General features: G+C 31.4%; 10 protein-coding genes across 10 annotated transcripts; 2 read left to right on the top strand and 8 right to left on the bottom strand.

Moving 5' to 3' along the window:
• Nucleotides 1-389: 389 nt before the first annotated feature.
• On the bottom strand, nt 390-2,409 carry BX663DRAFT_527964 (Snf7-domain-containing protein). Its single transcript, XM_051530114.1, has 5 exons — nt 2,057-2,409; nt 1,462-1,991; nt 1,240-1,408; nt 661-1,178; nt 390-572 (listed from the first exon to the last, which is right to left on the bottom strand). The coding sequence occupies exons 1-4, from the start codon at nt 2,348-2,350 to the stop codon at nt 780-782; spliced, it is 1,392 nt and encodes a 463-aa protein (XP_051377510.1). The 5' UTR covers nt 2,351-2,409; the 3' UTR covers nt 390-572; nt 661-779.
• On the bottom strand, nt 2,384-4,194 carry BX663DRAFT_527960 (caspase domain-containing protein). The gene is made up of 7 exons (XM_051530113.1): nt 3,841-4,194; nt 3,670-3,768; nt 3,549-3,614; nt 3,282-3,456; nt 3,185-3,218; nt 3,045-3,134; nt 2,384-2,994 (listed from the first exon to the last, which is right to left on the bottom strand). The coding sequence occupies exons 1-7, from the start codon at nt 4,187-4,189 to the stop codon at nt 2,455-2,457; spliced, it is 1,353 nt and encodes a 450-aa protein (XP_051377509.1). The 5' UTR covers nt 4,190-4,194; the 3' UTR covers nt 2,384-2,454.
• BX663DRAFT_527953 (Sec1-like protein) lies at nt 4,178-6,708 on the bottom strand. The gene is made up of 8 exons (XM_051530112.1): nt 6,558-6,708; nt 6,336-6,501; nt 6,174-6,264; nt 5,991-6,113; nt 4,994-5,934; nt 4,818-4,929; nt 4,451-4,750; nt 4,178-4,384 (listed from the first exon to the last, which is right to left on the bottom strand). Exons 1-8 carry the CDS (start codon nt 6,619-6,621, stop codon nt 4,286-4,288), a joined length of 1,896 nt encoding a protein of 631 aa, XP_051377508.1. The 5' UTR covers nt 6,622-6,708; the 3' UTR covers nt 4,178-4,285.
• Nucleotides 6,709-7,564: 856 nt separating this feature from the next.
• Nucleotides 7,565-8,197, bottom strand: BX663DRAFT_444912 (uncharacterized protein; the record flags this gene model as incomplete). Its single annotated transcript, XM_051523652.1, has 3 exons — nt 7,565-7,692; nt 7,752-8,082; nt 8,171-8,197. 3 exons carry the CDS (start codon nt 8,195-8,197, stop codon nt 7,565-7,567), a joined length of 486 nt encoding a protein of 161 aa, XP_051377507.1.
• Nucleotides 8,198-8,817: 620 nt separating this feature from the next.
• Nucleotides 8,818-12,204, bottom strand: BX663DRAFT_527947 (uncharacterized protein). Its single transcript, XM_051530111.1, has 3 exons — nt 12,079-12,204; nt 11,808-12,022; nt 8,818-11,744 (listed from the first exon to the last, which is right to left on the bottom strand). The coding sequence occupies exons 1-3, from the start codon at nt 12,128-12,130 to the stop codon at nt 8,964-8,966; spliced, it is 3,048 nt and encodes a 1,015-aa protein (XP_051377506.1). The 5' UTR covers nt 12,131-12,204; the 3' UTR covers nt 8,818-8,963.
• A 1,106-nt stretch (nt 12,205-13,310) lies between these two features.
• On the bottom strand, nt 13,311-14,584 carry BX663DRAFT_533788 (uncharacterized protein; the record flags this gene model as incomplete). Its single annotated transcript, XM_051530556.1, has 4 exons — nt 13,311-13,594; nt 13,663-13,829; nt 13,924-14,131; nt 14,221-14,584. 4 exons carry the CDS (start codon nt 14,582-14,584, stop codon nt 13,311-13,313), a joined length of 1,023 nt encoding a protein of 340 aa, XP_051377505.1.
• A 380-nt stretch (nt 14,585-14,964) lies between these two features.
• Nucleotides 14,965-17,340, bottom strand: BX663DRAFT_444868 (WD40-repeat-containing domain protein; the record flags this gene model as incomplete). Its single annotated transcript, XM_051523650.1, has 4 exons — nt 14,965-15,097; nt 15,190-16,969; nt 17,070-17,142; nt 17,200-17,340. 4 exons carry the CDS (start codon nt 17,338-17,340, stop codon nt 14,965-14,967), a joined length of 2,127 nt encoding a protein of 708 aa, XP_051377504.1.
• Nucleotides 17,341-17,464: 124 nt separating this feature from the next.
• BX663DRAFT_527944 (uncharacterized protein) lies at nt 17,465-18,315 on the top strand. Its single transcript, XM_051530110.1, has 5 exons — nt 17,465-17,509; nt 17,575-17,655; nt 17,710-17,903; nt 17,973-18,060; nt 18,122-18,315. Exons 1-5 carry the CDS (start codon nt 17,507-17,509, stop codon nt 18,287-18,289), a joined length of 534 nt encoding a protein of 177 aa, XP_051377503.1. The 5' UTR covers nt 17,465-17,506; the 3' UTR covers nt 18,290-18,315.
• On the bottom strand, nt 18,316-19,736 carry BX663DRAFT_527942 (uncharacterized protein). Its single transcript, XM_051530109.1, has 8 exons — nt 19,666-19,736; nt 19,525-19,603; nt 19,399-19,457; nt 18,951-19,321; nt 18,770-18,889; nt 18,587-18,707; nt 18,428-18,531; nt 18,316-18,355 (listed from the first exon to the last, which is right to left on the bottom strand). The coding sequence occupies exons 1-8, from the start codon at nt 19,700-19,702 to the stop codon at nt 18,326-18,328; spliced, it is 921 nt and encodes a 306-aa protein (XP_051377502.1). The 5' UTR covers nt 19,703-19,736; the 3' UTR covers nt 18,316-18,325.
• A 4,329-nt stretch (nt 19,737-24,065) lies between these two features.
• Nucleotides 24,066-25,170, top strand: BX663DRAFT_533786 (uncharacterized protein; the record flags this gene model as incomplete). The annotated part of the gene is made up of 6 exons (XM_051530555.1): nt 24,066-24,179; nt 24,254-24,348; nt 24,403-24,462; nt 24,589-24,823; nt 24,970-25,035; nt 25,084-25,170. The coding sequence occupies 6 exons, from the start codon at nt 24,066-24,068 to the stop codon at nt 25,168-25,170; spliced, it is 657 nt and encodes a 218-aa protein (XP_051377501.1).
• Between the last annotated feature and the right edge of the window lie 2,099 nt (nt 25,171-27,269).

Below are 27,269 nucleotides of genomic sequence, written 5' to 3'. Positions count from 1 at the left end.
AAAATGTATTATAAAATACACTAATAAATGTCAACTTTGCTGATTTAAAAATTTATGTGACGATTATATTTTTATGCACATAAATAAGTAATCTTTACTTGAACATGACTAGTTTAAATTATAAAAAGGCTTTATTTTAATGATTCAATTCTTTATAATCCATGTAGCTACTATTAATTGTTATAGTCAAATAAATAAACACTAATGTTCTTCCAAGAGAGATGACATTAGATTTACAAATTATAACATTATAAAGATGTTTGACTTAATTTTGGTAGCTTTATTTATTCCCAACTTGCAATAATAAAAGAATATAATGGAGCAAGTTTTTATATACATACAAATATGTATACATATATGAATGAAAATACAGTATAATTATCTATTTAAAAATGACTATGATTTTTTCTAAAATACCAACAACTCCTTTTATTGACCAAGTTTGGCATTAATAATAATAATAAAGGCTATACTTACACCATCCCATTTATTTGTTTTACCAACCAGGATAATGGGCTATTTCATTTTAGTGAATGCTTATTTATACATGATTGTAATTTTATCTTCTTCTTCTAGGAAAAAACATGTAGATTACAAAGATCATTAGACTGAGCTTATTATTAAAGTAATATACCAAAAAAGTATTCTTAAGGTTATTACAAACATGACACAATAATGTTGATATCAGTTACTAAATTTGCTTATTTTCCTTCTTCTTAATCATTGATTTATAATAGATAATTATTGAACTTTATTCATGAATAACACAATGTTATGCTTTAAGATGCAAATTCTTGTTTTCTATTAGCTGAAGTCTGATTCTCGCTAGATAAATTAGTTGGTGTGTTTTTAACGGATGAAAATAAATGATTTAACCTTGACAACTCGGATTGAACATGATCATCATCTGCTTCTTTATGATCTGTCACGTGTTTAGACGGAGGTATTGCTACTTTATCATAATCTTTAATTAATTCATTTAATTCATTCTCAATTTCTTGATCATCAACATCATTAATATCTTCTGTCCCAATCCTAAGAGCTTCCTCAATCTCCTTTTGATCTTGTAAAACACTTTGTATCTTTTCCATCGCATCATCCACAGATTCGACACTGAGTCCATCTTTACCTAATAAGTTCTTTAATGCTTTTGCACCCATATTAAAGGCTTGTATAACCTAATGTAAAAAAAAAAAAAAAAAGTTAGTAAAAAGCCTACTATTACCATTATCTTCTTACTTGGATATCATCTTGAGAAGATTCAATTTTCATTAAAATAGTATCCATGGTCTCCATTGACTTTAATCTTCTTTCAAGTACTTCTTGAAGATTCTTTTTACGTTTTAAACAGTAGAATGCCTTGGCTTTATGTCCTTTTTTCTTTTCTTCTAAGGCCTCTTTTCCTAACCTATCATACTAATAACGTCAGCAGAATATTGTTTACACTATGTAAAGACATACTCTTCTGATTTCTTTTGTAACTCATCCACTTGTACTGATAATGCATAGCAGGTTGTCCGAATGTTGATCAGAGCCTCATCATTTTGTGTAATAGTCGCTGTTTGATCTTCTCTTTCAGGAAATTTAATAATCATATAGGTTGTACCATACCCTTTTACATGATCTGCAAGCGCAACTCCATGTTGTGAATGCAAATATCTCAAAAGGAGCGATAGATCAGCATCTGTCAGCTCAATTTCATTTACAAAGTGATGACTATATAATTGTTTAAATTGAGAAAGTGTCATCAAATGTCTATTATTATTTCCATGTGATAAATGCTGACTCAAGATGGACTTGGCGATAGCCTTTACAGTAGGTAACACCACATAATGTTTTGATGGATGACTTAATCCTTCAGAACGCCATCGCCACTGCCAGGTATTCTTAATAACAGTATCAACAATCCAACCAAACCAAGTTGTAGGTAATGCAAATTTTGTATTATAATCTTCAAGTGGGATCAATTCTTCTTCTTTAATCATTTGTTCCTATAATATAATCTTTAATATATACATTTATAAAAACACAATAAATTATATGCATTGGCTTTTACAATCACACAATCAAGTGCCAAAGGTTTACCGATGAGTGATCTTTGAAATTGTTCTGCAATCGTATCTTGATCAATCACGATAGCATAATCTACAGATCTTAAATAACCTTGCTGGTTACAGTCAAGTATAATTCGTCTCCAATAACTCACATGAGAATCATAACCATATTTATTTAATATCCAAAGTTTAGAAAAATCAGAATATAGAGCTTTCAACCGATCAGAATTACTATTAAACTCAATGAAATTTGAATCTAGATAGGTCTTTAATTTAGAGTTTTTTTTTGTAGCCATAATAAAGAAAAGAATGTATTTATAGTTTATATGAAAAAATAAAAAAAATAAAATAAAAATAAAAAATAAACTAAAATAAAATAAAAAATATAAAAGGCTGTATTTTAAATGATAAACAATAGATTCATATCCATTGGATGAGATGAAGAAAGTTGAGGTCTTTGTTGATATTTTTGTCGTAAAATGTGTCGAATTGAATTTAATAACTGAATATACGACTGATTTCTATTTTGTCTTAAAGAAGTTGTAATTGCATAGCTCATGGCGCCAGTAGCTCGACCAGCTTCGGTGGCATCGGCTGAGGTTTGATCATCTTTACATCCCGAGAACATAACTACATCTGCAGGTGATCCTTTAAGTTGCTTAATACGCTCTTTTTGTGCCTGACTCTGCGATCCTGATAGTAACCTTGATCCTAAAGACATGACAGAAGAAATGGCTCGAGAGGGATCTCCAGATAAATAAGCTAATCCTGCATTCTTTAGATTGCTACCAGCATCTTTAAAGAAACTAGATTCTTTGATAGCTCCATGAGTTGAATAAACATAAGGTAAATCAAGAGCAGTCCCTGAATGGCAAGAATCGAAAATGGCTGTTAATCGACAACCTGTAGCAAGTGGCTTAACCATAATATCATTCATCATCTACGAAACATTAATGAAAATACATGCATCGAGTTTGTGTAGAAACTTACATCATCTACAATTTGTCCATAAATGGCATGATCTACAGGATAAATAGTTTCATCATATCCATCATCTTCATCTCCATCATAATCTTTCATCTATTATATATTAGTTTTATATAAATACATTTATATACTTTATAACTTACTCTGCCACCATGACCACTAAAATGGAAAAAGAATCTATTCAAATATATATATGAGTGCAAACATAATGTTTATTTCTCTGTCTTTTTGTTCTCTTACGAATCATTAGGTCTTGAGTCATGAACAAGCCATTGCATAGCTGTGATTATATTCTGTTTCGTTGGTATATTTTTGGGATTTGTTTGATCATCTGTCAATATAACCATATCTTCTTCACGAAAGTTGTACAAAGTAATCAAGAAATTTTTCATATTATGAACATCATTAATGCAGCCTATATTATACAGACATATTTAAATAAATAATATACACATATATATAAATGTATATATTAGTAGGTTATATGTCAAATACTGATTAATTTACCTCTTAATTCAGCTGATGTACCAAAATAGTTAATACCGATTAATAAAGCCCTTTTTCTTCCTTGACCTATTCTAAAGTTAGTGATTATATCTTTATAAATATATAATAGGATATAACTTACAGTTAGATAATTGGAATTGAGGTGGTGGTGCATTTCTATACTTTGGATCGACATGTAAAATAAAATCATTCATGTTGACATTATTAGGAATGTAAGGTACTTTATTATAGGTTAACAATAATACATTATTACTTTAATAAACAAAAAAAAAAAAAAAAAAGGAACATTTACCTGGATTTGGCGATTGGTTATAAGTAGAATGAGGTGGTTGAGGATAGTTGGCTTGAGCAACTGTTGGATCGTTAGGTGAAAAGGTAGGATCGAAACGGGGAGGTATAGGTGGAGGAGGATGAGAAGGATAGTTTTGATTAGGTGGAGCATATCCTTGATTAGGTGGAGCATATCCTTGATTAGGCGGTGCATATCCTTGATTAGGTGGTGGATAGGATTGCGGCTGAGGATAATAGGATGGAGGTGGGTAATATCCGTTGGGAGGTGGGTATTGCTGTTGTGGATGAGGATATCCACCTGAGGATGGATAATATCCCCCTGTTGTATATCCTTGACCGGGAAAATACATTTATTATTATAATTAAAGAATAAAATATAAAAAAATAGGCCATAATATTCTTTTTCTTTTTTTTTATCTATTTTTATAAAGTCACGTGATATTTATTTATGCTAATTTTCCAAGAGTAGCTAATTGATTTAAAAACTCATGTGGAGATAAAATTTCAGTAGAACCATAAGTAATTTTTCTCTTTGAATTATTTTGCTATAGACATGTATAAATAAGAATGTAAACAAAAAAAAAATTGAAAAGAGAAAAAATATAACTTACTGTAGCAAGCTCTTGCAAATTTTGATATTCAACATAATTGCCACCACCTACAACAAATACAATAGCCTCTTGAAAGCTAATTTTATGTTGACGCAAAGAAGAAGAAGACTTTGAATTCTTATTGACTTTAGGATCAAAGTAAAGATAATCATTGGCTTCACTATTTTGTGATGGTGACATAATATCAGAAACAATTTTACTGACTACAAGCTCCTTTCGTGCGGGTAGCAAGTTCTTCACTCCTGATAATAAATTTTCAAATCCACCACCTAATCCACCTTCCTTTAACCTATCAGACAACTACACATTTGCATTAAATATTACCGTACCATATATGTATATATACATATATATATATATAACTTACCTTATTACTTATACTACTGAAGCCACGGAATAAATCAGTTTGATTAAATCCAGCTGTATATGGTTGAGCAGGTGATGAAATCATCGATGTCATACGCATTAAAGCACGTACTCTATTCAGTATATATCATTATTATCTATATTTAATTGTATTTCTTTACTCTTTCTTTATCTTACTTTTTAATGTAATTTAATGGCTCCATATCACATCCAGCTTCAGCAAGTGCCTTTTCATACGCTTCCATATCTTCTTTTGGAACTTCTTCGACTGTAGAAAGATAATAAATTAAAAATAACCTCATTTTATCTTCAGGGTCTTTCTTTTCGCCATCACAAATGGCTTCCAACAATGTGTTCTTTGTTTGTCTTGTCACATTTTCTTCGAGTTGGAAAAATGTATCTAATTGTCGATCCTTGATAGCTCCTAATAACGTAGTAGCTACATTCATATGCATATCTAAAGTAGCTTTTCTAGCTGTTAATTCAGGCAAGGCATTGATAGCTGATTTTAATAATTTTGTGTTTGATGACATATCAACCTGTTCCAAGGATGATACACCACTCATATTCGTAATTTCAGCCGCATCTTTTTTATACTTATTTAACTCAATATCAATATCTTCTGCTACTTGAGGGAAAGGACTAGACGCATTCTTTGTCCAGAAGAAATCTTTAGCGTCTAAATCATAACTTTTCTTTTTGTTATTAGGTTCTACAATGGTAATACGGTTAAGCTTCATATCCAGAACATCATGAATGAGTGCTTCATAGGTCCATGAATGACTCAACATGGGAGTTAAATCCATACTTCGATCCAACAAAATCAAAACAGGACGTTGTAAACTTGTAGTATCTGTTCTGCTCAGAACGTGATCACGTAGTTTACTATCGAGCTTAGTTGCTATACTTTCAGCTGCATTACCTCGAGGGCAACGAATGACAGGAATTACACCCATAGTGATAATAGCCGAAAAAAGAGCATTAACAGTTTTATCGATTGTTTCTTCAATCATCTTTTCAGTAGCAGCTGGGTTATTTAAATTAATAAATGCATCTGGTTGATTAAGGGAAAACACATTGGGATTTGTACAGATAAAGTTAAGATATTGGTCATAAACCTAATTATTAAATATTGAGTCAAATCGTGTTATTCCATGTTGTTATTTATATTTACTTGAGTCACCATATCAGAGGTATTATCAGCAATCGTCTTGGTTGCAAATTCTTCTAAAATAGGACGAGGTACAGTTGAACAAAAATTAATGTAATATGAATCGTATAAATTACGATTTAAATCCTGTCATCATTATATTAGAATATGTGTAAATTACATTTGTTATGGTTATGATGCTCATACTTCACAAATTTTTTTGACATTTTCCAAAGTAGGTTCAACAAAGTATACAGCAGGTACATCAGGTAATGGAGATCTATCCTGTGATAAAAGCCTAATACATGATATCAGTATATAATTTATTTTTCATTTTATTCATTTATTTTATTTTATTTTATTTTTTACATGTGAACTGTTACTCCATTTTCACGAAGATCACTAACACGCATAATTGATGAAATAACATTTTGTCCTAGCTTATCAAAGATTAAAACTTTCCAGACTATATTTTCTGGATTGTTTTCAGTTTGATTCAATGGTGAATTCAGATTAAGCATGTTTACAATGGCAGCTATAAATTCAACAATAAATACACACTACACAGTTGTATAGTTTATTCAGTTATACCATATTGCGCTGAACGTAAAGAATTGGTGTCCACGAGAGGAATTGAATTTACTTGATTTTGCATTTCTTGTTCAAGTTAAGAAAAAAAAAAAAGGAGAAACTAAATACGCAAACAGCCAATAAATCGCCTTTTCGTGCTAAGTATTTTCATCTGAGACACATTTATTAAGTACTTTTATTTGTAAATAAATTTGAAGGCCCAATAAGCATAAGATATTATCTAATATATCAAATTTGCCCGGGTCGGATCAGTAAATAGAAGGAAGAAAAGTAAGCATTATTCAGAGCCTTCTTGTCGTTGTCTCTGAATTATTATTGAATTTTATTGCTTTCATACTAAACTATTACGTGTACTATTATAGTCAATGAAATGTTATTAAGCTTATTACAACTATTTTATCTATGAACAGCAGGTTTATTACGTAATACAAATATATACAATTTAATCATATAAATGGTTGCTTGATTTGCTATAATACTAGTTACAGTTATCTGTATTATTTCTATACATTCGTTATGTGCTTTTATTACATCGTGTCTAATATGACTACACAAAACTTTGAATTTGGCACATTCTATTATAACATTAAAGTGTATAAATATGACACACTATTTTATCTCTTCTTTACAAATATAATTTCTAGTCCTTAAAGTTAGCTCTACTATATTTTACTAAGAATGAACACATTAGTTTTGTTTATTTCAAAATTATCTACAAGATATTTCTTATAAATATCAATAGTCTTCTTCTTTTGTTTTTAATATGTATAATCAGCACTTTTATGCACACATTTCAAGCTTTTGACGAACCAAAACCGGAAAATCCCATCAACTTTGCCATTTCATCCTCGTTGTTATCTTCGTTCTCTGACTTATTCTTCTTACTTTCTTTCTTTTGTCTCTTTTTTCTTTTCTTTTTCGTCTTTCTTCTTCTTCCTGTTGTTTTAATGCCGCTAATCTTTCATCAAGATCTATAATTATATAATTAGTCTAATGCAAAACTAATTTCAAAAATACATACTGTATTCTTCCTTTTCAGGATTTTCTCTTTTTCTTTTTAACATTGCCAATCGTTCTTTGACTGCATTCAAGTCTGCTTTTTCAACCTTAGTGGAAACACCGACATTACTGAGATCTATAACAAAATAATAGTGTTCAATATCAATTAATTTATATAGTTTAAAACTAACCTACGTTTTCTGCCATTTAAATGATCAAGATACGTTACGCTATCTTTAATAGTAACATCGCAAGCTTTACAATAAAAGCCAGGTTGTTTTCTTGAATCGATGGACTGAACAACTTGGATTTTACCTACATTGGCTTCCAGATCAACTTTTCCTTCACGATGTGTTAGTGCTTTCTTTTTTTCTTCATCTTTTGGGTCCTTTTTGGGTTTTAGAGGGGGTAAGCCTTGCTTTTTTCGCTCTTCATTGATTTCCGCCATACGATCTCGAGCTTCACGCTCTTTTGCTTTAGCTGCATACACATCTCTATCCCAAGTACGTCTGAAATCAGTATCTTTCTATATGTATATATATATTTAATATTTTTGGTTTAATTTGAGAATGATATATATCTATATCTATATATGTATATAGTATAGAACTTACTGCTTTTCCTGATCCGTAAGCACTCATTAGAAAGTTATTAGAAGAGAAAGAGAAAAAAAAAAAAAAAAATTAAAAAAAAATAAAAAAATTAAAAAAAAAAAAAATAAAAAATAAAAAATAAAAAATTAAAAAAATTAGCGCAGCTTTAGTTATAGCGAAGATTATCATAGTTGTGGCATATTCGTTTGTTTCATAGTATATTATGATATATGATGTTATAGCGAATATCTCTCCAATATTGCTAGAATATTATTTATATAAGACTTAAATAATTTCCTTTTTCTTTAGAGGATATGGGGTAAAAACGGGGGGGGGTTAGTTAGAAACTATAGTGTACTTAAAGATTATTATACATAATATAGCTTTATTATAGCAGAATAGCTAGAAAACATCTAAATATATTTTGATGTGTCATGTTCATCAAGTGGCCTATAACATAATTTGCTTTGTGCAATATTGATAAACTTGTCATCATATCTTATCTTTAGCTAGCGAAGCTATTGTCACAAACTTTCTATTCATGAGTTATAATAATGTGTAGGAGAAATATAGAGATAATAGTTAATTGAATCATGGTATGCCATTAGGATTGATACTAAGCTTAATAATAAAGAAGATAAAGATACATAATCATAAAAAAAAAAAGCTTTATTATAATTCAACAAGTATGATTCCTTACATTTATTTCAAAAAGCAAAATTTGTATATTTCGTATATGAATACGGGAAATACGGTTTATTTAAAAGTAATACATCAAAACAAAGAGGAAACTAATATATTTTATTTATGATTTTTAACGACGCCAGGAACTTTCATCCGTACGACGACTGCTACCACCGCGTCTCCAGGAATTTTCATCAGAACGTTCTTTTTCAATACGACGACCAAAACCACCAGCATTACCTCCACCACGTCGCCATAAACCATCGCTAGATCTTTCACTAGGTCTTTCACTAGGTCTTTCATTGGGTCTTTCGCTAGGTCTTTCATTTTCATGACGACGAGAAGCACTTCGCCAGCCATCATTTTCGGATTTCTCAACTTCAGCACGACGACTACCACCAACACGTCTCCATTCACTATCATTTGATTCAGAAGCAGAAGCACGACCAGCATTTCGCCAAGAACCTGTTTCAGAACGCTCAAGTCCAGCTCCACGAGTACGAGCAGCAGGTGGCTTATAGGCACCTGTCTTTGGTGCTGCTGTTGTTGTTGCTGCCAAAAGTGCAGCTCTCTCAGCTGCTAGTTTACGTTCAATTTCAGCTTCACGCTCGGCTTGCTTTCTAGCAATTTCATCCAATTTTCTTTGATTTTCAGCTTCTTCTTCCTTCTTTTTAGCTAATTTAGCTTCTCGTTCAGCACGTTCACGTTCAGCAGCCTCAGCACGTTCACGCTCTTCTTGTTCTCTGCGAGCTCTTTCTGCTTCTTCTTCTTGACGTTTTCTATCCAATTCAGCCTTCTTCTCACGCCACAAAGCAATTCTTTCTTGCTTTTCTTTTTCAATCATTTCATTTGCAGCCTTTTGTTTGGCTTCATTGATCTTTTGTAACTCGGCTTCAATTCGGCTCTTGAATGTTCTGTAATCAACAATGATACGTGAGAAACGAGACTTGAGTTTCATGTTTTCTTCATGTTTAGCCTTAGCAGCTGCCAATTCAGTCTTCTTTGAAACTTCATAGAATGCCTTATCAGCCTTTTGTTGTTGTTGATAATCTTTTTCCAAAAGAGGAATTTCTTCTTTTCTGTAAGCACGTTCAGTATGATCAAGACGTTTACTAATTTGCTTAAGACGATCACTAAGTTCTTTTTGCTCGCTTTGGAGACGAGATACCTTGAGATCTAATAAGGTCTTCACATCAGACTGTTCAATTTCCTCTGGCTTCAACTGCAATCCAGTCTTTGTTGAGATTTCTTCTGCAATACGTTTGGCTTGATCACGTTGAATTTCTTCTTGAATTCGTCTAAGACGTTCTTCTTCACGTCGCTTCTTCTCCTCTTCCATACGTTTCTTTTCTGCTTCGGCCTTCTTAGCAGCTGCAAGAGCTCTTTCTTGAGCGGCCAATTTTTCTTTACGGGCCAATTCAGTTTCAATAACTTCCTTACGACGTTCAATGATCACCTTACGCTCAAGTGCTTGTTTATGTTCTTCTTCAGCACCCTTCAAAGCACGTTGGATAGCATCTTGCTTGGCCTTGGCAGCCATTTCCTTAACTGTAGGATCAATCATTTGAACAACAGCATTCAAACTGACACCAAGTCGAGAAAGTTGAGTGCGCATAAGGTCAGCAGGTGATGATTGTAATTGAATACCTTCCATAACAGTGTCCTTGGGAGGAGCAAATAAGTCAGTTTCAAATGTCAAACTCTTGGATGCATGATCAATACGAATATTAAGTTCGCCTCGCTTGCAGCCATTCATAATGAATTTTTCAATTGTAGCAGCATCATAATTGAAAGGAGTAGGGAAAGAAGCCAAATTCAAGACAAAGTCCAACTTGACAGTTGTATAGACTTGAGAAAGTTGTTGTAAGAGACGAGTCAAAATAACTTGGTGAAGAGGACGAACGTATTTGGCCAAATCAGGATCTTCAGAAATTTTAGTCATAATTGGATTGATCTTTCTGCAAATAGATAAAGGATGGAACTGAACTTCAAGAATATTGTAGAGATCACGAATTTCAGGACGAACACGAGAGAGAATATTCTTGTTAAGAGCTTCTTTTAAGAGGCCAGTACGGGTAGGGTGAGCAGTAAGACCCATGAGCATAGAAAGACGGTTAAGTTTTTGAACACGGTATTCATCAGCTTCTACATAACCAGGACGTGTCTTTGTGGTGGTGATGATAGGAATAGCAAGAGCAGATAACAAGACAATAGAAGCCATACGTGATTGTTCATCATCAGTCAAGTTTTTATTAATTGCACGTTCAATAGTTGAATATCTATTCCAGGCAGCAGAATGGAAGAGGTAATCCTCAGAGACCATAAAAATTTTGGTAAGTTTTTCATAATAATTAGCCATCATAATAGGCTTAGGAGGTCTCTTAGAAGTTGTTAATAAGGTATGAATATCCTCAACTGATTTAAAGGCTTCTTGCCATAATTCGAGTTCAGCGGCAGCATTTAATTGAGCAAAACGTGATTCCAAATATTGTTGAAGTGTTTCAGGATCATTCAAATTAACAGCATGAGGTTGATGAGAATATTTAGCCACGTTGACAAAATGATTACGCAAAATTTCACAAAGTCGACGGAACTCAGTCTTACGATCATATGTTAAACAGAATTGGAAAGCCTTGAGAGTAACTGCGTGATAGAGTGATTCAAGACGAGAATTATTTCGCATGATATCTAAAACTGTACGATAAGCTTCCCACAAAAATTTAAGCCAGGGTGTAACGACAGCTCGATCAGTTCTGTCCTTGGTTTGATCACCAGAAACAGTGCTAAGCATGATGGATTCAGGTGTTTCTGAAGCTTCTAAATCGTCAACATCTACAGCAATTTTATCAGCTTTAGCGCGAGCTTCAGCGACTTTTTCTTCAGCTAGTAAAAGCATTTTGTTGATAATGGTCTAACGAATTTAAATAAATCAGCATGTGCGTCATTAAAAAATTTAATTAAAATTTAAATTTACTTCGATGGAGTTGACACTAGTGTTTTGAGCAATGTTACGATATTGATGAAGACCTTCCTTCACCATCTTTCCTTTTTTAAGTTCTACACAAAGTTCAACATATTTGAGCATAATGGGTTCCATAACTGTGATGGGATTGCTACGTGAACGTTTTGAGAGGACAACTTCATGAAGAGCTTGCAATGCAGCCTCATCTTCACCAACTGCTTGGAGTTCTATAAAATAGTTAAATTATCCATCCATCCATCCATCTATCTAATTTTTAGTATACCTTCAACTCTTTTAAGGACATTGTCCGATTTTACGGCGTAAAAAGGTGCCATTGTTTAAAGGTAAATACGTTTTCTTTGAAAATTTGGTTTAGTTTCTTCATAATGCTCCATATTAAACTCCACTGCAACGTATCCCCTCTTTTTTTTTTTTTTTTTTTTTTTTTTTTCTTCGGCCATTAATATCTCCGCAAACTTTGAGGTCGTTTTTTTTTTTTTTTTTTTTTTTTTTTTTTTTTTTTTTTTGTTATTGTTGTTGCTGTTAAAAATTAACTGAAATATTTTAAAGGGGTATGAGATGCATATGCGCTTCCTATGAAAGTTAAATCATTATAAATAGGAAATGCTAAAATAGTTAAAGAAATAAAAAGTCAAAAAATAATAAGTTTTTATTATGTTAAAGTGGAAAAAGTTAGTTTACATATCAAGTGATATAGGAGGCATCGATTTATATAGAATTCCACATAGTTGACCAACATTAAAGACAAAAGGGAACGATGAGATAAAAATTGGGCTATCATTTCAAGAATAAAGAGACATGTATAATACCAGTTAAAACTTGTGGATATTGATATATGTCAAGACATTGAATTACATAGTTCATGGGAGTGGTTGCTATAAGAAAATGCAAGACTAGTCACATGGAAGACAACAGAAATATCAGCTTATATAACGACTATGTTTAAAGTAAGACATAAACTACTAAAAAATTGAATCAGATAACGTTGATAAAAAAAAAAAGAGGAATAAATTAACATCTGCATCAAAGAGAAGCAAGAGGAAATGGTCATGAAATTAAGCAAGCTGGAGACCTTTTATTATTTATTATCCAGTATACTTGATTGAGACCCAAGTTGTTACCACATGTAATTTTATGACTATTGATACCAAATGGTAGTTACTACTAAGCTTGTGAAGGTAGAGAAGTAGATGTAATAAATATGTGTTGCTAGTTAAAATGAGAGAATGTAAATCTAAGCTATATTCCTGATACATTTCGTCTAATCTTATCATACTTAGCTCGGTCCACTTACACATTATTTCCTATAGTTATTATTTATAATTGATCTGGAAATACGTGTACAACTAGTGATTATCAAACTGATACTAAGTTTAAGTTTGCATGTAAATTAAACCCAGTTTGATGATTATAAGTGTGTAAATGAAATTCATTAAATTTGAAATATTTCTAAATGATATAAATTTATTTCTTAAATAAATTGAATGGTATATATTAAAATTCCCACCATTTCTTACGAGCCTGACGTTCATTATAATCTTTTATAGCTTTCAAAAAGTCACCTGAAGCAGTATTCATGTCTTGAAATTTTTTGTCTAATTGATCTAACTTTTCTCCACGCTCATTCATCTTTTCTCCAAGTTGAGAAAAGACACTGCCCAAGCCTTTGTTGCTTCCAATAGATGATCCATTTTGTTGCTGTTGTTCTATTGTAGCTTTATAAGCTTCTACCTTTTGTCTTCTAATTTCATTAGGATCTTCTGCTGGAACACGTCCCACTTTATTAAAAGAAAAAAAAAAGAAGACGGAGACTTAGCAATTTATATGTATCATCGTATTCACTTACTTAATAAATCTAACTCGTTTAATGTTAAAGGTTCCTTTTGAAAAGAATTCGTTATTGTATCCAGCCATGATTTTTTATTACGTTGTTGTTGTTTCTGTAATAAATTCGATGGATGTGGTGGAATAGCTCTTTGTGGATCGAAAAGAAATACTGACTCTCCAATCTTACTATATAACATTTGTCAAAAAAAAAAAAAAAAAACTCTTCTCTCCCTCTCTCTCTCTCTCTCTTTTTTTTTTTTTGAGGCAAGTATAAACTTACAGATCAGGTTTAGGAATAAATGAGTATTGCTCCAATTCATATGCTCCAGTCCAAAAGATAATACGACCATCTGAACTAATAGAAGCTTCTTGTAACCTATTTAATTGGCAATTGCTAGGCAAATTCATTTCTAACATTGTTTCTAGTGTTGGAAGTGAATAAAAACTAAGTTTACCATTACTTGAAAGTAAACAGAGGCAAACACTATCTATATTGATAATAAATAAATAAAAAAATAAATAGTGAGCAAGCGAGATTTTTTTTTTCTTTAAAGAAAAACACAAGTATTATACGTACTATTTGATGTCACTATTTCACCTTTGAGTATTTTAACTTCTGTATTTTGATTGAAATCTTTAGAAAATAATTTAATATTACAACCAGACAAGCATACATTAATGCCAGTAGTAGAAACAAAAATAATAAGATGAGGGTTTTCTTGATGTCGATAGTCAGCTTTACCAATAGCAGCTATTCGTTTGGTTAGAGTATAGTTTGTACTATTGCTACTAGTTACTTGATCATCAGATGATGACACAGAGGATTCAATAGATGATGTTGATGTATCTGTCTTCTTGATAGGTACTAAATTATCTTCTTCAGATACTATTTCATCAAAAGCAACTACTGATTTTTTTTGCTGTAAATCAATAATATGCATATCTACTAATGATACGGCCGGAGTAAGTTTAAAAGCCAAGAATTCATTCACATTTTCAGGAGTGACGACAAGTCTCTTCTTGATTTGTGATAAATCAAATTGGTATATATGGCCATTACTCAAACTAACATAAAGTTGTGTAGTGAGAGTGATTGCTAAAAATATATACATAAATAATGAGTAAAATAGATAGATGCTAAAAACCTAAAGACTCACCTTTAGTAGATGAATATGTGTTGAAAAATTTAAGCGTTGTAATGGATGCAGGTTTATCCTTTGAAATGCTATTACAATTTGCTTCTGTATCTGCTTTTGATAGATTCGAAGAAGAATTAACAGTGTTATTTTGATAATCTGATTCTATATAACAAGTGTGTATATTATTTAATAAAATTAAAACCGTTGAATTTAATTTTTACAAATAACTTACGTGTAATATTATGTGAAAATAATATAAGCTGTTTATCAATATCAATAACATATATTTGACCATCATCTGTTGCAGCTGCAATACTAAAAAAAAACACACACACACACACACACACACAAATAATAATAATAATATATACCAGGATACACAAAATTACTTAAACATTAATATTTACATAAATTCACCAAGATGAATTACACTTTTGATGGGTGAACATAAAGTAATTTTTAAGGTAGCGAAGAACCCTGTTTTTTCGTCATGCTGTTTATTTATTTTTTTGAAGATAGGTAAGCCAGAGTGCGGCTGAATTGAATCTGCTGAGAGTGTTTGGTGTTCTGAAGAAACAGTTTGATGCTGTTGAGTAGGAGGTGAATTTAAAAAGGGGTTTGTTGTATCCAAATTCGTTTGTTCTTTTAATGAACTTGAATGAACGAATGTGTTTGTATTACTTTTATCTTCATGAAGATGCTCTTCTACATCAGCTTCAGTAGTTTCCATATCTTCTAAAAGCTCTGATATTTCTTTTAATGTATCATCACAGCTATTAATAAACTCTTCATTTCTCGATTGTAATCTGGAATCTACTTGGGTTTGACTTTTGAGATTCTCCTGGTATTCATAAACTAGAATGGATCCATCACTAAATCCTATTAATAATGTTCCATTCTTTTTATTTATATCTAGACAATACAAAATTGTATTTCTGTCATCGATATCTTCAAGACATGCAATTGTTAGATAAGAAAGAGGACGAAGTGCGGTATAAGAGGCATCCCAGAATTTGACTATTTCACCTTGATGAATGGTAATTAACAGATCGTTAGATTCAATGTGGTATACATGCTCAGGACCGGTAACACCACCAGTAATAGGTAAATAACGTGTCATTTTTTCATTATGAGTCCAAGAAGTCAGCTTTTTAAAGGAATTTATTGGTAATTGAGGAATATGACAGGCACTAAGTATTTTAGGATTAATAAATTCAAGAGCAGGTGGCAATTTGAGGAGAGGGAAGCCATAGTCTAGACTATAAGTTCTTAGACAGTGATCAATCCCAATAATGGCTATACCAAAAGGGTTATGCATTCCCAAATAATAGGGATTTGAGCTTAGAATTAAGAAATGTGACAAATCAACAGGAAGTGGCATGATAGACTGTTTACTAGCTTCCTTTGTTTCATTACCCAAGTTAAATTCTAAAATATGCAAACCTTGGATAACAGCAGGAGGTATTCCACCAGCAATTAGAATGTAAGACTTTTGTACAGTTTCGTTAGTGTACCAAGCAATTTGATAGATAGGTTCTGAGGATACCTGATCCTCTGATGTCGATAATTCTGAAAAGAATGCCTTTGATAATTTGCGAGAAATAATAGGTTTATTCTCATTTTTTATATCCCATAAATGAGTACATCCATCATCATAACCTGCAATAAATCTAGATCCATTTGGGCTCCAAGCAAAACAAGTTAAGTTTGCATTCCTATATGGACTTGATTTTTCTAGTTTACGCAAGGTAAATGAACGTTGAATAATATTTTCACGAATATTCCATAAAAAAATATGGGATTCATATCCAATTAATAGCGTATTAAGATCAGAGGGATGCATTTGAAGATCAACAACGATATGGCTTGAATCCTGTTGCTCTTCTTCATTTTGAATTTCAAGCAAAAGGTCAGGAATTTGATATGGGGATATAATGCCTTGCATAATGTCAAATACATCGACACATCCATTTGAATAGCCAATAAATAACCAGTCTGTACCTGTACAATATGTTTGACATGTAATAATTGCTTTTGCTTGTAAAGTGTGTCGTATAGATTTTGTACGCAAGTCAATTGTCATAATTCTATTAACTTTATCTATAACAACAAGAATAGGAAACCCTGACTTGAATTGAAGATGTTTAATGCCAGTAGGTGTAGGTAATTTTATTAGTGTCGATATTCCTTTGCCAAATATTTTGATATAATTATGGTTTGAATCACCGGCTACATGCAGATGATATAAATGTTAATAAAATTTATAACCTAACAATAATAGACATACCAATAGCTAATAGTCCAGAAACACAATCAAAGGCGATGACATTAATGACAGAAGGTAGCCCATATGTTGACATCTAGTCATAATTTAGTGGCGTTCCTGGTTTTTTTATTATTATTATGATGATGATTACCTTTTCAAAGTAAATCTCGTTTACTTTAATCGTTTCAGAAAGTGATTGTTCAAGTCTTCTATCTTTTGATATAACTGACTTTGATACTACATTTTCCTTTGCTTTTTGAGCAAAACCTGAGATTTTATTTAGCAATGACATCTCAATCTGGTCAGGTATACAATGGGGAATAAAAAAAAAAAAGAAAGAATTAAAGCAAGTCCTTTTTTTTTTTTTTTTCTTTTTTTTTTTTTTTGATCAAGTAAAAATTTTGGAAACCCTATTTTTAGATTTACTGTAGCACTCTTTTTATACAATTTAAAAAAAAATGGTAAATAAAAAATAAAGACCAAAAGCAATTGCCTTCTTTAAATGACTGATGTATTATTGTTTTAGGCCAACGCTTCATCAAAAAGAATAGCTGCAGCAAATAAAAAAACTTTAGAAAATCTTTATAAAGGATTTTTAATTGTTAATGTAATAATTAGTTCTTTATTTCTACATGCAAATTCTTACGTGAATTCAAATTAGACAATCTACTTTTTATGGCGTATCGTCTATCATTGGAATTCTTTTACTGCAAGTCAATGCCTTCTTTACGTTATTACTGCTGGTTTAACATTTATGTTTTACCGCGTTTTATCCTCTTCTGGAACGCCTCGTTACGCAGCTGATGGTAGCTTAATTTCAAGTGGAGATGATCTTAATTCTGAAGGACTTACAGCGTAAAGTATACAAAAACATACATGTATGTTGTTGTTGTTTTTTCATGTATTAATCTATTAGTTAAATAGCTATATGTTTGACATTATTTATGTTACCTGGTTTGTTCACATGACAACAGCTTTTATCTCAAATAAATTTTGGTTTGCATATTTAGTAGTAAGTAATAGTAAAAAATAATAATTATAATACACCAAACTAAACTTTTTTGTTTTATAAGATTCCTGGATATGCAGCCTATAAAATTATTCCTTTGGTTATGACTTATTTAAATAAGTCTAATAAGCAAACAACTGAAGAAAGTCAAACACAAGGTAAATCAAAACGTCAAGCTAAACTCGAAAAGAGAGCTAATAAGGGTCAACACATTAAATATTCTTCAAGATAAAATACTTTTATTTTTATAAATAAATTCCTTTTTTTTTTATGATTGCTGCATTGTTAATTGTGTTTTCTATAGTATATTTACACATATATATTATTAGCGATCCTATTTATATATATCGTTTATTCATGTTTTAATTACCAACTGCCTGATTTGATCTCTTGTTTGAGGAGGGAGTGCATTAATCTGTTCATCTGTTAATTGTAATACCTTCATTAATAACGCTTTTTGCTGCTCTGTTTCATCTATACTATAGGTATAAGTATAACATAGTTAAACTGTATTTTATTAATAATATACCTTCTGGTTGAGTAGGTGGTCCCTGATTGGGAACAGGATTATTCACAATAGGTGGTCTTACAGGTTGGGTCTGCATTACGGGAGGTGTAGCTGTAGCTGTAGCTGCAGCTGTCATAATTCGCTATAAAAAAAACATTTACATGAGAATAATGGTTAAAGTTGTATTATAAAAAAAAACTTTACTGTAATAATATTGGGATCTACAATATTCATCATAACCATTGCTTGAAATAAAGCATATGCAACTTGAGGATTAGAAGTTAAAAATTCTCTCGTAAACTCTGGTCGTTCAAAAGACATTTGCTGAAGATAAACACATGGTTATTTTTTTTAACTCTAATATAAATCTATAAAACTTGTATACCTTCATCTGGCTCATTAAAGTAAATAAATCTTGAGAATTCATAGAAGCTAAAACTTTAGAAATTTCATCAACGGACGACATGTTTGTAGTGGGCATTATAGGCTGTGAAGGTAAAGGCTGTATAGGCATAGACATATGTTGTGCTGGCATATGCTGTGCTGGCATATGTTGTGGTGGCATAGACTGTGCTGGTATAGGTTGTGATTGTGGCGGATGATGTCTGCTTTGATTATTATAATTATTATTGTTGTTGTTTTGATGTCCCCCTCTTCCTTGGTTGTCTTCCATTGCAGCATAATCAACTCTTAATTGACGTCCTCCAATTTCATAATCATTTAAATTTCTGACAGCACTTGCTGCAGTTTCTGCATCTATAATAAGTTGGTTGTTTAAATTATGGATTAATAGAAATTACATTTAAATAAAATGATCAACAAATGATAATTACCTAGAAATTCACAAAAGCCATAACCTTTAGGTCTTCCTGTGTCTCGATCAAATAAAAGACTATATTTATGTATATATTTGTCTTAGTACAATTTATATAGTCATTAATCTTCATTATTGATTTTACCGAAAAGAAGCAACCGGGCCAACTTCTTTGAATACTTCAATCAACTGTTCCTCAGAAAGTTCAAATGGAATGTTACCAACTATCATTTATAATAATTTTATTTAATTTATTTTATAAAGTCACAATTTTATCTTTATTTACCAAAAACAACACGAGATCCTCTTGATGCTTGATTCATACTATTGGTTTTTTTTCTATTTTCAAAAAAAAAAAAAAAAAAGAAAAAAAATAAAATAAAAAGACAACACTATTTTTTTTAAGAAGAGAAAGGCGGAATATCATTTTTTTTTTTTTTTTTTTTTTTTTTACAAATTTCATTGATGCACCTTTTGCCAAAATGATGTCGCAAGAAAAAAAAAATTGAAGTGTCGCACTTTTAAAAGAAATACGATTAAACAATAATTTTTATTTAAAAATACACTATTTTCACAAATTATTCGTGCACCTTCAGGAAAAAAATTTGTGTAGTTTAAAAATAAAAATTGATTTAGGCTCAGAAAAAAAATTCATTCAAATTAATTTTAAAAATTCATGATTTATTATTGCATGAAGTGCACGAAAAAAAAACAAGAAAACTACATTGGCTTACAGTTCAAACAGTCTTCGAATTTAGCAGCTGAGTATCTGCAGAATCCTTGAAGATCACTCAAAAGGATTCTGTTGCATGCATCCCCAATTCTAGACGACAATGTCTCTTCCTGCAAAAGCTCTTCTCTTTTAAGCTTGCTTTTACATACTGACCAAAATTGTTCAATTGGGTTGAGCTCAGGGGAGTAAGCTGGAAGATAAACACAGCCGTAGCCGCGTTGCTCAATGTATTTTCTGATATCAGCATGCTTGTGAATAGGAGCATTGTCCATAACAATGTAATTGTCCTTAAATTGCTCATGCTGATCCAAAATATCAAGGGTACTTGTAATGAAATTGAAGTAGTGCCCAGTGACAGTTCCGCCTTTGGTATTTCCAGTAGCCTAAGTACTAACTGCTGTCTTTCTCTTCTTCAAAGGGACAGGTACTCTTGGTCTTCTTACTTTGATGTTTACTACACCATAAGGAGAGATAGCACCCAAAATAGTTGTTGTTTTGGCTCTTGTCTTGAGTACAACCACAACGGCACGGTTTCCTTTTTTTGACCATGCTACAGAGTGCTTCATATTGATATGGAAAGCTGCCTCGTCAATAAAGATGCAGTTACTCGTGAAATCAAGGTCTGTTTCATTCCATCTTACTACCCAATCATGTCTCTCCTGAATTTTTTCAGGGCTGTTTCGCTCTACTGAGTGGAAGTGTGCTTTCTTCAAACTAATTCTGCACTTTTTGGTCACAAAGTTGTAAAGAGCAGTTTTTGAAATAGATAGGTCCTCAAACTTGCTTGTCAAATTGTCCATCATCTCCTCCAAAACTAAACTTGACTTATCATCAATAAGCTCTTTCAAGAATTGTTCATGCTCTTCTTTCAAGATAGGTGGTCTTCCCACAGGTCTGCCACTACCCTTTTTTCTTTCAATCACTTCCTCTGGATTCTGGCTTTCTTTTTTGTACCAACTTTGAGCAGTGGTCTCTGGCATTTTAAGGGCTCTAGCTGCTTCTCTTATGCCCATGTTTTTCTCGTATATAAGGGAAAAAATCGCTCTTTATCTTCAGGTTTGTAGCGTCTGTAGGTTCTCTTGCCCTTTTCGGATGATTGGTTATTAGTATTGGACTCCTCAGGCAGCTTCTCTTCTTTTTCATGTTCCATTCTCTCAGGTGGCTTTACGTCGAAGTACTGGTTCAAATCCGTTACATTTTCAAGCGGATAAGTTTCATCATCCACTTCCATATCAATCGTAAAAACTTCATTTCCCTGGTCATCTAACATGTTTCCTTTTCCGTCTTCGTGAATAAAAGAGTCCATACTGAATTGAATATAAAGTGAGAAAGAAAGGCTCCTGATACTGCGCGAAATTTTTTTCTTTAATTGCACGAAACTATTTCCTTTTAATGGCCGAAGTTTATTCCTGAGCCTAAATCAATTTTTATTTTTAAACTGCACAAATTTTTTTCCTGAAGGCGCAAGAATAATTTCTGAAAATAGTGTATTTCTTTTAATAGATTGGCTTCCTCCTTCTCCTACACTACCTGTATAATTTTTACATTACACCTATCACACCCTTCCTTTCCTTTACGTTTTTCCTCTTGCTCCTAAAGAGGTTTTTTCGTTCCTTATCCCTTTAAACTGATCCGGCCCGGGCAAATTTGATGTATTTAATAACATCTCGTGCTCAAATGGGGTCATGTACACTATTTTCACAAATTATTCGTGCACCTTCAGGAAAAAAATCTGTGCAGTTTAAAAATAAAAATTGATTTAGGCTCAGGAATAAACTTCGGCCATTAAAAGGAAATAGTTTCGTGCAATTAAAGAAAAAAATTTCGCGCAGTATCAGGAGCCTTTCTTTCTCACTTTATATTCAATTCAGTATGGACTCTTTTATTCACGAAGACGGAAAAGGAAACATGTTAGATGACCAGGGAAATGAAGTTTTTACGATTGATATGGAAGTGGATGATGAAACTTATCCGCTTGAAAATGTAACGGATTTGAACCAGTACTTCGACGTAAAGCCACCTGAGAGAATGGAACATGAAAAAGAAGAGAAGCTGCCTGAGGAGTCCAATACTAATAACCAATCATCCGAAAAGGGCAAGAGAACCTACAGACGCTACAAACCTGAAGATAAAGAGCGATTTTTTCCCTTATATACGAGAAAAACATGGGCATAAGAGAAGCAGCTAGAGCCCTTAAAATGCCAGAGACCACTGTTCAAAGTTGGTACAAAAAAGAAAGCCAGAATCCAGAGGAAGTGATTGAAAGAAAAAAGGGTAGTGGCAGACCTGTGGGAAGACCACCTATCTTGAAAGAAGAGCATGAACAATTCTTGAAAGAGCTTATTGATGATAAGTCAAGTTTAGTTTTGGAGGAGATGATGGACAATTTGACAAGCAAGTTTGAGGACCTATCTATTTCAAAAACTGCTCTTTACAACTTTGTAACCAAAAAGTGCAGAATTAGTTTGAAGAAAGCACACTTCCACTCAGTAGAGTGAAATAGCCCTGAAAAAATTAAGGAGAAACACGATTGGGTAGTAAGGTGGAATGAAACAGACCTTGATTTCACGAGTAACTGCATCTTTATTGACGAGGCAGCTTTCCATATCAATATGAAGCACTCTGTAGCATGGTCAAAAAAAGGAAACCGTGCCGTTGTGGTTGTACTCAAGACAAGAGCCAAAACAACAATTATTTTGGGTGCTATCTCTCCTTATGGTGTAGTAAACATCAAAGTAAGAAGACCAAGAGTACCTGTCCCTTTGAAGAAGAGAAAGACAGCAGTTAGTACTTAGGCTACTGGAAATACCAAAGGCGGAACTGTCACTGGGCACTACTTCAATTTCATTACAAGTACCCTTGATATTTTGGATCAGCATGAGCAATTTAAGGACAATTACATTGTTATGGACAATGCTCCTATTCACAAGCATGCTGATATCAGAAAATACATTGAGTAACGCGGCTACGGCTGTGTTTATCTTCCAGCTTACTCCCCTGAGCTCAACCCAATTGAACAATCTTTAAAACTGATTTGAATGATTTTTTTTTTTTTTTTTTTTTTTGAGCCTGAATCAATTTTTATTTTTAAACTGCACAAACTATTTCCCTAAAGGTGCACGAATAATTTGTAAAAAAATAGTGTACGTTTTGGAAATCTTTTTTATCGCATTTTTTATCACTTGTTTTCCAAATAAAAAAAAAATGTTTTATTATATCTTTTTCTAAAATTTTCTAGTTTGATTTTCTATATTATATGTTTATGTCTTATTGCAAAGTTCCTCGGTCCAAAAAAAGAAAAAAAATGTCTGGCGTGCAACAATAAAAAAAAATAGGGAGTATAATTAACTTGAAATAAATGAACAAAAAATTGTATCATATTTATACCACAAGTAAGTCAATATTTTTTGATCCTCTTTTTCCCCTACATTCAATTATGTTATCTCTAACATATCGTACTATTGAAGGCTATTGAAGTTGTAGATGAAGCTGCAACAGGAACTGTAATTTTTCAAGCAGAAAAACAAGTGGAGATACCTCAAAAAGCTAGAAAACGTACATGAATCGTCAAAAGTAAGTTTTTAATTTTAACCAAAGATAAATAACTAATTTAATTCTATAATGATCAGTCCTAGAAGCTCTTGCCAATGTAAATATATGGATTTCTACTAATACATTATACACGCAACTAATATTCATTTCTAAATAGAACGATGAAGTTGACAATAGTGACAACATTATTATCATAGGGTATAATAACAGTCTAATGTTCTTAGTACGTTCATTTGGTGTGAAGCTGTATAAAAAAGAATGTAAAAACTTGAGTGACGTCGAAATATATATATAGCTGAGTAAGTTACGATAATTATTAATTTAGTGGAGGCATGTATCATTCATAGTAATTTTCTAGATTATGCTTAAATTCCATCGTGGATCTTCAAGACAAGGGATTAATGAAAGCAGTTGTATTAGATGAACAAGTAGGACGAGATCTTCATGAGAAGTTCATGGTACCTGCTGTGAACTTCCCAAATGTTGACCAACAATTACAAAGTTTGATGAAGAAGGTAGACATGGTAACTAGGTTTTCATTTCATTATAACTTTCAAGCTTAAACTTAACTGTTGATTGGGAATATTAGATAACATCATTAAGAGGAAAGTACAATTTGTACATCATTACTTCACTCAAATTTGACGGTGATATAAGAAAGAAGTTTGAGATACTTACTGCAATGTCAATATGCAGATGTACATAAATGTTAATTTTAGCTCATCGCTATTTTTGGAGATACAAGTCTATCGTATTTAAGATGAATGATGCTTATTGCTGGAAAACCATGTCAGAGTGGTCCGTTATTATCGAATTTTGAACCAATGTTTTTAAAATTTTATTTAGTATAAGCCTCAATTGGTATTCATTCATTTTAAATTAATTACCTTGTATGCATTATCCTTATTAATAGTTCATATATAGGAGCAATACAAAACACAATAATTTTAGAGTTAATTTAAGATTATGTCGAACTTTAAAAGTCAATAATTACGATATATCGAATATTGAGTTCAAAAAGAATGGTATAGACTCACGCTCAGTAAAAGAAAATGAAGGAAAGGTCCGCGTAGAAGGGAAGACAATTTTAAATTGTTTCTCTCAACATTATAATTTGGACTTTTCACAAGGCCAAGAAAATCAAGGTGATTGTAGGACAGTTCTGTGGTAATTTCATTCTTTGTAAAAGTTTATGAATAATATACTTACAAATTAATTTTATAGGATTAGAAGGAAAGTTCCAACAGATTCAATTTATTGCGCCTAATGCATATATGGCAAATAAATGGGGGAAACACAATAAAGTATTCAATCAACGAAAAAATGACTGATACATTTATTGATAAACCTCAACAACTTTTTATGTTTAAAGTAAGTTTGTTTGCAATGTTTTGCATTCAATCATGAATGTGACTGTAGGATGAAATCTTGAAAGAAGTAGAAAATCTCAAAGAACTTCTTCAAGACAATTCAATATTTGGATCCCAGTCAACTATTAAAGATTAATCTTTTTTTTTTTTTTTTTTTTTTTTTTTTTTTTTTTTTAAAAAAAAAAAACGTACTACTTGAGCAGAAAAACGAAGGTTTTTCCAAAATTAAATGATGACCTCTTCAAAGTTTCTTTGATACTTTAAGTTTATATTGTTTATATATAGTTGAATATATGTCTAAATGTATAATAAAATTTTATAAATTTCTTTATCCATAACATTAAGAATTTATAGTGTTTCAATTTTTGACAACTCAAGAGTTACTTTATAACTACTACTATTTGGGGATGTGAAGAAATACTGAGAGAAGATTTATAATTTTAAATTGAAGAAAGTAGAGGAAAAACAATGATTTCTTATGCGATACTATTGCCCTAAATTGTATGACACTGTTTCTGCTAAAAGTACGATACTTTCTTGCAACATCACTTTGGCAAAAAGTGTATAAGGATGGTAGCTCTAATAAGAGTTTTATTTAAAACATAGATAATTCAAACAAAAATAATAACCCTTAGAGATGAAAAGAATATTCTGTGTTTATACATTGTTTTGACTTAATTAGATAGTAACTTTTTTGATTTAAATATAGTTAGTAACTTATGTTTGGTTCGTAATACACAGATTATACTAATACTATGAAACCACATCAATGACTTACAGCAATATCTATTATGTAATAAATAAGTAACTGTCGCCATTATCAATTACTATCTGCTGTTATAACCTCCTTTAGATATTTGTACATTGGAATATATATAACCTAATTCAATAAACTCAAAAATAAGGCTATATATGATATTTATCGATAATAAATTGCTACTAAAGTTTATTAATTCTAATAGCTTGTGCACTTTACTTATTGCAGTTTTTTTCTTTCCATTTATATAACCGTAATAGTGTTGAATTTATAGGCGTATACTGCCTTAATAGATAAGTATTTTATAACTTTATTTGTTTTATTTGCTCCATTACTTTATTGATTTACTAATCAAAGTTACCTTCGATAACTAGACTACATTCTATATTATTCATATTACAGTCATTGTTTTATGTATAAATAATATAAGAAAAATATTTATGTTTTTATCTAAACTGTTTACTTTATTGATATTATTGAATGAAATTATTTCACAGTCTGAATATTTGATTGAATAAGCATTTTATCTTACTCACATATAAGCTTGATGTAATCTTCATTTAGCATATACTTATATGTGTAAAGACGGGTTATCACTAAGATATATAGTCTGCATTTTATATTTAATATTTTCTAAAGTTTGTTTATAATACGGCAAGTAATATAATAAAACCTATACAAAGCTTATTCAATAAAGGTATAACATAATATGTGATTTTTGTATTAATGAAAAAGTTTATTATGATTATTGAATACAAAACATCCTTTAATTATTACTTTCTATCACAACTAATAAGTATATCAAATTAAAATAACTGCGTATAGGATTAAACCAATAGTATAGTCATCAATTTCATGCTGCTAGCAATTATCTTTTACAATTTTTATCATACCAATCTTAGAACATTATAGTAGATATTGATTGCTACTACAATTCTGGATCAAGCATCCCTAAAATGGAGCTGATTTTGTTAATAATTTTGAAATAATCAGCTTTTTATCCTCAAAAAAAAAAAAAAAAAAAAAAAAAAAAACATTCATATACATATAGATTCACAAAAATTATCTTTTGTTTTTATTGTTCTTTTTTCTTCTTTAAAATTCTTCACCGACTTAACAGTGCCAAAGAAAGATATACAGCCGATAATGCTAATATTGACACCTTTTTTCCTGTGAATCCTGACCTTAGCTAATTCACCAGTTTTAACGAAGCTCTACCATGCATCATTTGAGTGTTAAAACCAATCCCATCAATAAATTCAAATTTTTCCTGAAAATCAACACTTACTTCTCTCTAGTTGGTAACAAGTTCTTATTAAAGGTGAAGGGTTCTCTCTAGATTTTTCTCGGTATTATATTTTGAAGATTGTTTCAGACTAAAGAAACAATGTTCCGTTAAATACTTTCATAATCCTGCAAGAGGATTATAGAGCTTTTATAATGACTAATAAGTGTTCATTGTGCCATCTCTAGAGTAG

This window comes from Cokeromyces recurvatus (genome assembly GCF_025118155.1).
Source record: "Cokeromyces recurvatus strain NRRL 2243 chromosome Unknown BX663scaffold_55, whole genome shotgun sequence".
NCBI classification, from domain to species: domain Eukaryota; kingdom Fungi; phylum Mucoromycota; class Mucoromycetes; order Mucorales; family Mucoraceae; genus Cokeromyces; species Cokeromyces recurvatus.
Note: the sequence above shows the minus strand (reverse complement) of the source record. Positions and strands in the feature narration are given on the sequence as shown.

Coding starts and splice junctions, on each gene's coding strand:
- BX663DRAFT_527953 (XM_051530112.1), bottom strand. CDS start 6,621: ATGCAAAATCAAGTAAATTCAATTCCTCTCGTGGACACCAATTCTTTA. Junction 6,502..6,557: donor TTTACGTTCAGCGCAATATG/GTATAACTGAAT, acceptor TTGAATTTATAG/CTGCCATTGTAAACATGCTT. Junction 5,935..5,990: donor CCTCTGATATGGTGACTCAA/GTAAATATAAAT, acceptor TTTAATAATTAG/GTTTATGACCAATATCTTAA.
- BX663DRAFT_527944 (XM_051530110.1), top strand. Junction 17,656..17,709: donor AAGGATTTTTAATTGTTAAT/GTAATAATTAGT, acceptor AATTCAAATTAG/ACAATCTACTTTTTATGGCG. Junction 17,904..17,972: donor AATTCTGAAGGACTTACAGC/GTAAAGTATACA, acceptor TTAGTTAAATAG/CTATATGTTTGACATTATTT.
- BX663DRAFT_527947 (XM_051530111.1), bottom strand. CDS start 12,130: ATGGCACCTTTTTACGCCGTAAAATCGGACAATGTCCTTAAAAGAGTT. Junction 12,023..12,078: donor TGTCCTTAAAAGAGTTGAAG/GTATACTAAAAA, acceptor ACTATTTTATAG/AACTCCAAGCAGTTGGTGAA. Junction 11,745..11,807: donor CTAGTGTCAACTCCATCGAA/GTAAATTTAAAT, acceptor TAAATTCGTTAG/ACCATTATCAACAAAATGCT.
- BX663DRAFT_527960 (XM_051530113.1), bottom strand. CDS start 4,189: ATGTATTTTCCCGGTCAAGGATATACAACAGGGGGATATTATCCATCC. Junction 3,457..3,548: donor TACATCAGCTGAATTAAGAG/GTAAATTAATCA, acceptor TGTATAATATAG/GCTGCATTAATGATGTTCAT. Junction 3,219..3,281: donor GACTCAAGACCTAATGATTC/GTAAGAGAACAA, acceptor ATATTTGAATAG/ATTCTTTTTCCATTTTAGTG.
- BX663DRAFT_527942 (XM_051530109.1), bottom strand. CDS start 19,702: ATGAATCAAGCATCAAGAGGATCTCGTGTTGTTTTTG. Junction 19,604..19,665: donor AGGATCTCGTGTTGTTTTTG/GTAAATAAAGAT, acceptor TATAAATGATAG/TTGGTAACATTCCATTTGAA. Junction 19,458..19,524: donor GGCCCGGTTGCTTCTTTTCG/GTAAAATCAATA, acceptor ACATAAATATAG/TCTTTTATTTGATCGAGACA.
- BX663DRAFT_527964 (XM_051530114.1), bottom strand. CDS start 2,350: ATGGCTACAAAAAAAAACTCTAAATTAAAGACCTATCTAGATTCAAAT. Junction 1,992..2,056: donor TGGCACTTGATTGTGTGATT/GTAAAAGCCAAT, acceptor ATTATATTATAG/GAACAAATGATTAAAGAAGA. Junction 1,179..1,239: donor CTTCTCAAGATGATATCCAA/GTAAGAAGATAA, acceptor TTTTTACATTAG/GTTATACAAGCCTTTAATAT.